Below are 9,301 nucleotides of genomic sequence, written 5' to 3'. Positions count from 1 at the left end.
AAAATCCTCAATTTGGTTTAGAGGTTTGGAAACTAAAGCGAGATGTTACCCCTTATGTGAGGGGAACGTGGGAACTCTAAAGTTAGAGTCAGTATCTTCCTAGCCTAACCACATATTTAGAGACCAAACTCTGGATTAGCCAATGTTCTTTGTCGCTCATAAAAAGAATAAAGAATAAAATTGCTCCTATTTAGTATAATATAATTTACAAAGATTTGAATTATTCACTGAATATAACCTCATTGTAAAGGGAAGGATACTTACTTAAATTTGAACTCTTTGCTATTAAACTTAGTTTAGATGCATTTAGATTTAACCTTGAAATTTAGATATAAGTGTAGTAAACATAGTGTATTTAGTTGTATAAAACAAATTTGACTGCTTTCTTATGTAATTTTTTTATAGTTTAGATATTGTGTCTTTGAGTTTTTATTATAAGAATTTCCACCTCCCTATGGGATCGATACTTAGGACTCCATTAGAGCCCTATATTACTTATGCAATACATATACTTGATTTTGCATCCCAGTGATTAATTAAAATTAAAAATTATTGTTGTGTTGCCTTGCATATTCTCTAGATTAATTTTCCACGTATTAAACATTGTATTAAGTTTTTGTGTAGCACTAGGATCGCACCTCTGGCCTTCCGCACCAGTACTCTTGAAGCACATTACTAACTTGACACATACACTTGCGTTGTACAACAATGACTTATGTCCCAATAAGTTTTAGCTCATCAACAACCTGACCTTATAAATGTCCAACATCTGTCTCTTCTTCAATGCGAACTACTTCTTCTGTCTTACCCCTTCAGGTTGGGTCGTTTCCTCTAGCCTCTTTGCCACCACGGGCTTCTTCACAGCCTCGTGATGACTCTCTTCACCTTCCTTATGCATGATATATTTTTCTCTTTACGGGCAGACACCTCCTCTTAGGCAGAGGGCGCCCTCTGGTCACTTCTTGGTTGGTTACCTTTCTATAAGGAACTACGATGCAGAAGTCCTAAAAGGCTTCTTTAAAACAACTTTAGTAAGATTGTCCAACGATGATTTCTTTTCGCTCGCCATTGAAACTCATTCAAAATTGGTCGATCAAACTGATGCACTCTTGAGAAATGTGGGTGACTAAGGCACCATAAGTGCCCTACTAAATTCTCTTATTCTTATTGTGGAATGGCTTTTAAGAAGTAAGAGAATTGAGAAATCAAATATGTCTACCAAAAATATGCCAGCAAGAATCTTGAGGAGCTCATATGGATTGAAAGTCAAGCATGATTAAAGATGGTCTATGAGGGATCAATGGTCACATTAACGCGAACTCACGAGATTCAATGTCTATCCACAACCCCCATGAAGTCGTGTTTAAAGCATGCAGAACTAAAGCTTTTCAACTCAAAGATCAAGACCAGACCAACAAGAGAAAGGGATCTACCATACTTGTCAAAATATACCATGAGTCACTTTAGAGAAGATCCTCAAGACTCACTAGGATTATTTAGGTGGTCATCACGACACCACCATAAATCCCCCAATGGCTCTCTTGTTAAATGGGTGGGCTACCTGCCACTATGGAAATGTGTCCTCTGCCCGATATCATATTCTCATCTTGGCAATGTGAAGCCCATTTAAGTGGTCAACAACTAATAGTCGGACAAAAACAGCTAACTAAATGAAGTCTGGCGACCCAAGGATCCTCAAAAGTCGATCGACTGCTCCTAGCCAAGCTGTTCGGTTGTCCTAAGTGGGGTTGACCAACTGACCAACTGACCAACATATGAAAGCCGATTGTTTGCCCTGACTTAGCTAAATCGGCCAAGCCAACTTGATCAACCCAAGGGCCAACAATCTTAGGCAACCAAGCCAAATTCTATTTATTTATTTATTCACATATTTATTTATAACCAAAAAATCTTTTTGTGTACTTATTCAAGCAGGGACAAACAGGTAATTGCATGCTTTATACGTTCTTTTGCCTATAAATAGAGACTTATTTCTACATTAAAGGGTTAATAAATCGTTCAGCTTAATCTAGTCTTATTTCTACTCCATTGTTCTCTCTTTCTCTCCCCTTCTCTCTCGTGTACGTATGCTCTATTCTTTGGGTGTGACTTATAGGACAATCTTGGATTCAATAGTATTTTTATGCTAACATTTGCTATTATTTGTATATACTCTCTCCATTTTAGGGTACAAAATAAGTTTATATATTCCTTCAATATGTCCCACATTATTGGGGTGGTGTCTTCTGGATCAAGAGTGTGACAAATATTGAAAGATTATAATAAAAAAAATCAAGAACCTCTCAAATAAAATTGATACAAGGGTTTGTTCACACAACATACCCTAATTAAAACAAGAAGATAAAAAATGACTTAAAATTTTGACAAAATTATTTAAATAAATTTACAAGTTTGTTAATGGAAGAATTTGAGTGAGCCAGAGATGATTTATTAGAGCGAGAATCGATACCATTCGCATAGCTTTGGCGATGCGAATAAATCATCAATTGTCCCAAACAGTTATCAAAAAAAAAAAAAAAAAAAAAAAAACAAAAAAAAGAACATGGGAAGACTATTTTGCCAGTGCTCAGAAAGTGACAATTTATAATATATTTTTTTAAGGTAGTTCTTAATTTTAAGCTTAAGAAAATATTCAAATTTTTTAATTTTCATTTATTCCCACTTAGTTCGGATGTTCCGGCAGGATCGGCTCCTAAAAACTTGTTGCGACGCACCGTTTGCATCATTTTTGCTTCCCCAAATGGACATACGTGACGCTGAAGAAATCCTGTGTCTGCTCGATTCGTGCATTTCGGCCATCAAATGGCGGCTGAGGCCTTCGGCAAAGCGCCGCCTAGAAACTGGTTCTCTTCCTCACTCTTTTTCCTTATCATGTTCCTTCTTCTTAAGTACTCCAATCTTCTATTTGGATTTAATTTTATGGAGATTGCAGAAAGCCCTTTCCACGTTGAGATTGAAGCCTTTAAGATATGAATTTAAGTTCCAGCTTTATTTATTTATTTATTTATTTGTTTGGGAGAAACAATTAAAATGAGAATAAAGTCCATTTTATTTTGCCGGGTTTTCGTTCTTCCAAAAAAATGCATATAAAGTTTTCTTCTCTTCCCCCTTTCAAGCCTGCTGTCGATGACCGAGTTTTATTTGAAGAGAATAGTGTAATTAGATTGTTTACTTTTATGTCGGGTTGTCAGATGTCCTTGCTCTATGTACTCGACTAAGGGCCGTGGTGATGGTTGACTATGGCGGAAAGATGCCAGAGCTACAAGATCATCTCCGTGATTTATTGAGTTCTATGCGCAAGGTATACTCTTTTGAGCCCGCAAACTCTTGCTTTCTTGAGAAAATTTTATCCTTTTTAATTGTGTTTGTTTGGACACTGATGTTATTTTTATCATTGCTTGTTTGAATAATATTTGTGTATTGCTTTCAGGGCTGTAATTGAACCAATTTACTCGATGAACAACTCAAACTCAGCTTGATTAAGACTCGATCATGTTCGTTCAAATTAGTAAATAAACAAGCTTGAACATTTTTTAAAAGCTCGGGGATTAAACGAACTAAACATGAACATAGTCGAATTTGTTCGTTTATGTTCACAAACAAACTCGTTTGTTGTTTAACAAATAACTCATTAAATACTCGATATTAAACTTGATGAGAACTCTTATCATATTTAATATATTATTTACATAAAATTTAATTAACTAGACTTTATTTAATGATAGATGTAATAGCAATATATTATCATATTAATAATATTTTTTGATTAATTGTTAATTATATAATTATTTTATTAAAGTTTTGGTGTTGGATGTCAAAATACATATGTCTTACGTGGTAGGTATGAAATGCCCCTTAAAATTAACTATAAACCCCCGAAAATCTTACTTTCTCTCCGGCTTCTCACTGTTTCACCTCTCCCTATTTCGCCCGAAACATACGAAATACTGAATTCTTAAGGCGTGCAAGTATCGAAGGCAACAACAAGATTGTGGTGTGCAAGGATCTCTGAAACTCTAGTCTCTCGTAAATCTCCTTTATTCAGTTTTCTTTTAAATCTTACTTGATTAAAAAGTGATGTTGAGAAAGTGCAGTGCAATCATTATAAGTCATATACGATTACAAATAAAGATGTTGTAATAATGCAATATAAAAGACATCTATAAAGCTTTCCAAAAAAGCTTGGAAAATGACCAGTGCATATAACTATGGGAAAATCAACACTTACATCTGAATGCGGGAGTTGGGTGCAATCATTGAAGTTTGAACATGATTCATGAGTTATCTTATATTTTTATAAAGTTTATAATCGATAAATTAGTAGGTGCAATCAGATTTGTAAAATTATTTATTAAATATTTTATTTAAAAATCTAGATACTCATTTGAATTTTCAACTCGTTTATTTGCTCGTTTAAATACTCGTTCACTTGTCATATACGAATCAAGTTTAAATATTGAAAAATTTAAACCAGTCAAACTTGAACAATATATGAAAGCTCAGCATAAGCGCAAACCAATCACCAACAACTTATAATTATACAAAGCCCAGTTCGAATAATGATATACTTGGCTCGACTTGACTCGATTACAACGTTAATTGCTCTTTCTTTCAAGTCACTTTGCCAGTTTGTTTTATTTCGAGAATGTCAATAACTTTGGATGGCATAAAATTACATTGTCGACTTTGCAAGGAGATTTTTTTTAAACCAGAAGTTTCCCCAAACAATATGTTTGCTTGGATCATAATAATCCTTATTGTATGATAGGATCGCAACAACACCAATCTTGGAGAAAAATGTAGGTACAAGACAAGCAGGCGGACCTTATACGTAGACAACACCAATCTTGGAGAAAAATGTAGGTACAAGACAAGCAGGCGGACCCGTAGTCAAAGTATACGCAGACTCAATCAAAAATTGATTTACTTTATGGACAGAAAAGTCAATGTTAAGTCAAGATAGGAGCATCTCAAAGTTCTGATAAGTCACTCATTTTGGTAGGCGAACGAATCTATGTAGCAGGCCGAACGAAGGACAATCATAAATTAAGCGGATCGAAGGATATTTGTACACTGAGCCGAACGAGGAATATCTTTGAATGAGGCCGAACAAAAGACAACTCATCGCTGAGCGAACAAGACAGAAGAGCCAAAGAATTTAGTTAAAGTCATAAATAGAATTGATTGAGAAGAATTTACATCATCCTCATGTGGTTCAGTCTGTCATCACCGAACGAGCGAGCACATGTCGACGACCAAAAGTTATATGGCCCACCGTCAAATTCATTATTAATATAATTAAGTATATTGTATCAACATCTTTTTGTAAATGAGAGTCCTAAATGTAATTATACATTCTAGATATCTTCTATACTTATAATTAGGAGTTCATTTTATGAAGAAAGGCTCTAGATTTTCTCACTTTTACTCTTCAGCTCTTCTTCCTCTCTCACTCCCTTCTCGTTGGACGCTTTATTCCTTAGGTGTGAATCCCCAAATACTTTAAGATTCAACATTTTATGTAAACATAATTTGATACCCAACGCAATAATCTCAAGCTACAAAAAAATAAATAAATAAAGGAATGAGGTCCACTTTGAAATGATCTCACTAAATTCATGCTTGAGAGTTGAAGTTTGATCAGCTATGTTATAAATCAGTTATTAGTACTGTTTAAATTTTTTTAGTTAATTTAGATCTGGTTTAACCAATGAATTTATTATTCATTTTGTATTAACGTGTATAGTGTATAATGTATACCGTGATATTTAAAAGCAAATTTATTATTTTTAGGGATACTTGCACTTACCTTACTTGCACACAGTCAACATTACCTTCACTATATTTTTTGAAATCAGATTTGCCTTCCTTGTTGTTAGATATTAAATTGAATATTAATCTCAATCCATTTTTATTTAATTACTGTTGCCTCACATTTAACACTGCCGTTGCCGGTCCCAAGCCCGGATGAGAAAAGTGGAGGGTTGCGTTAGGTAGTCGACAGCCAGCGTAAAAGAAATCAGATTTGCCTTCCTTGTTGTTAGATATTAAATTGAATATTAATCTCAATCCATTTTTTTTAATTACTGTTGCCTAACATTTGTTAATGTTGTGCTATGCCTGCATAATTTCCTCTTGTTGATACAGTTGCCTCACATTTGTTAATGCTGTGCTATGCCTGCATAATTTCCTCTTGTTGATACACACTAACACTTTCACCCTGTTTCTTGCTCTTCCCTTACCACCTTATTGATATAAAGGATCCATACTGCCTATTCATTCATTCATGTGTTATTGTATTTATTTAGTGATTATTTTTTCCCACTCATCAATTTAATTAATATTGTAATTATTATTCATATATTTTATATGTTTCTTATTAGAAGCTCTATTAGGATCACAAATGTTAGAACGAAATGCTCAATCATATCTCTCAATTCTTATCATGGAACTTGTAGGTTTTTTCTTTTTTTTTTTTTGCTTTCTTATATTTTCATTATAATAGGCTTCTTCACAGCATTGGTACAATTTCCAACTCTACATTGCAACACGACATTTTCTTCTATTTTTTTATAACTAGAAATACTAAATTCTTCATTCTCAAGAAGTTTAAAATTCACCATAGCACTACTTGAATTAACTATTCTTCGCATAATTCATTTCATAATTAAGATTCTATATTAGCTTTGGTATGAGAAAATTATGTAACTAAATTTTTTGCTAAGATAAGTAGGGTTCATCTGCACCTTGCAAATATTTCTTTTAATGACCAATTTGATTCTACAAGATACACCATGTAAAATGAAAGATTGTTTTCACAGCAAATCTTGGAAGGTTCCAAATCCATCATACTTTTTGTTACAGGAGTGCACATTGCTACTTCCATTGAATATAATGATAATAGAAGATATGATTTACATGGTACATGTTGAAGGAATGGCCGAGTTGTCAAATCTCTCCTTACAACAACGACTACATTTTGTAAACCTTGAAGCTGATCCTCCACAGGTTATATTGCTCACGCATTCTTTTACAAAACAACAATTTTCTGCTTTGGACTCACTATTTTTTTGCTGTTGCAGTTGATTTTGCAAACAAATCAGACCTTATCAATGTCTGAATTTGTATCAGTTCAAAAGCTATTTTCTTCCATATTTCCATGTAATGCTGTTGTCAATACCATACATGGAGCTATGCCCTCATCCATGGATCAAAGTGTAGAACTGTTGCAACGCAATACTAATTTGGCTTCCATCGCTGATCTGGCTGCTTCTCAACAATGTGAGATCATTGATCTGACCAGTTTCCTAAAAGACATGCAGATTACCATACCAGCTCTGAATGGGTAATGCTCACTCATAATTGCTTTCTCTGAATTTTAGTCCTGGTTAAGAAAGAATTTTAATGAATGATAATAATCCATCATAATTTTTTGACTAGTTTCCGTTTTCTACTTTTTAAAACTTTTGTAATGGTATATTAGCAAACTCCATGGATATTATTCTGAAAAAATAGTTTGGCTAGGGAAGGCAGCATTTTTCATTTTACTGGAAATCCATTTTTATGATTTCTACTAGTTTCTACTGTTGCCATCTTAACAAGACTATCTTTGATGACCCAGGATTGATCTCATTTCCAGTATTCATATATTTGTTATAAGATTGAATAATTGATAATCACTTCGAAATTCTGAAGGAGATGTTTGTTTAGTTGGAAAACATAAAGAATAACTTCTTGTTGCTGAAAAAGAATTGTTCTGATATGCGACCAACAAATTTCCTTTATTTGACATGAATCTTGATGCATGACACGGATCTTGGGGAAAATTTTGGGTAATAAACATTCAAACTTTAATTAGAAGTCATCCATTACTTCGATTTTAGTAAATTTTATTTAAACTGACCTGCTCGACAAGACAAACTCAATGATACAGAAATTGGTCTAATCCAAGTCAGATCAAACCATTAAACCACTTTTAGGAGTTTTTTTAGGCATAATTGGAAGGCCAAACAGATTTCAAATATTACATGCTTATAGTCAAATTAAGTGTCTTCGCAAGACAAATCCAACAAGCCCAAGATCGCTCAATTTCGACATTATTAAGGCACTCAAATGTCAATCAGATGTCGTCTAATCAAGGGGATCTTTCCGAGCCATTTAATTAAGGGTTCGTTTGGTTAGGAAAAAAAAATTGTTTTGATGCTAACTTCACGGTTGCGCATTGCAGAAGCTGGTGGAAAGCGGGCCGCGGGATCAACTTTGTGGCCCCGTGTTCGCCCTGCTACTTTTACCTTTTGCCCCACGAAATTCTTCTGCCTGAGCTTTCTCTCTCGCGAAGTCCCATGGCTTCTGCTTTCCCAATTCGATGAGCCGGGCCATTTGATTCTTTGCAGCCACCGAACCTTCATTTTTCCCATTTCTCTAGTGACCCTGCCGATCTCTAGTCGGCTCCGGCAACAGTAACGGTATACTTCCTTCATCCCCTCTGATCTTTGTCTGTGTTGCTCGCTCACTCGCTCTCTCTCGCTCGCTCGCTCTCTCTCTCTCTCTCTCTCTCTCTCTCTCTCTCTCGCTCTCTCTCTCTCTAACAGAGGAGGACAGTGATCAGGTGAGGTTGAGGAATAGTCGCCTTACTCGTTCGCTTCTTCTAGGGTCACTTGATTTTTATCTTTCGGTGTTCTGCTTTTTGTGGTCAGCCATGATTGAGCTGGTTATTTTTCAGGAACTACTGATTATTGAGAACAGCGAGGAGAGCATCTTTACTTAATCAAGTGTGAACAATTCAGACTTTTTGCTCTTCATATGGCACTGGGTCATTTGTTTGAAACATATTTTTTGTATCAAATTCCCTATATCTTACTGAGCAGTTCCTCATTTGCAATTTGATCATTTTATTTTAGAAGAGATATTTACCATATGTTAGATGAGATTGAATATTCTAAGATGAATAATTTTATTTTGTGTGTCAATGTCTGACTCAGATTTACTTCACACGTTTATCTTCTTGCATTGCGTAAATATTCATTATTTTGGGCTTTGGATTAGGGATTGACAAATGCTTAATTGTTGTCATGTATCTTTTTCTTTCCTTATGCATTCTTTGGTTATTTGAACTGCCATCCTCATGTAATGATGAGTAAAAGTTAGAAGATGATGAGTTTTGTTATTCATAATTGGCCTCACATTCTCATCTTGTTATTTTTTTCAAATGAGTGGCCGGCTTACTACTAAAATTTAGATAAAAACTGTTGTATTTGAATTTATTATGTACATACATTTT

General features: G+C 34.6%; 1 protein-coding gene across 7 annotated transcripts in view; it reads left to right on the top strand.

The window, feature by feature from the left end:
- The first annotated feature begins 2,692 nt into the window (after window positions 1-2,692).
- The window catches only part of LOC110032701, a 14,783-nt gene continuing 8,174 nt past the window's right edge, over window positions 2,693-9,301 (top strand). For all 7 annotated transcript variants that reach the window (XM_020736414.1, XM_020736417.1, XM_020736411.1 and 4 more), the window contains exons 1-4: window positions 2,693-2,864; window positions 3,213-3,322; window positions 6,886-7,029; window positions 7,104-7,366. In XM_020736414.1, the coding sequence (XP_020592073.1) occupies window positions 2,693-2,864; window positions 3,213-3,322; window positions 6,886-7,029; window positions 7,104-7,366 (689 nt within the window). The remainder of the gene's footprint in view (window positions 2,865-3,212; window positions 3,323-6,885; window positions 7,030-7,103; window positions 7,367-9,301) is intronic.

This window comes from Phalaenopsis equestris, unplaced genomic scaffold, assembly GCF_001263595.1.
Source record: "Phalaenopsis equestris unplaced genomic scaffold, ASM126359v1 Scaffold001012, whole genome shotgun sequence".
NCBI lineage: Eukaryota > Viridiplantae > Streptophyta > Magnoliopsida > Asparagales > Orchidaceae > Phalaenopsis > Phalaenopsis equestris.
Note: the sequence above shows the minus strand (reverse complement) of the source record. Positions and strands in the feature narration are given on the sequence as shown.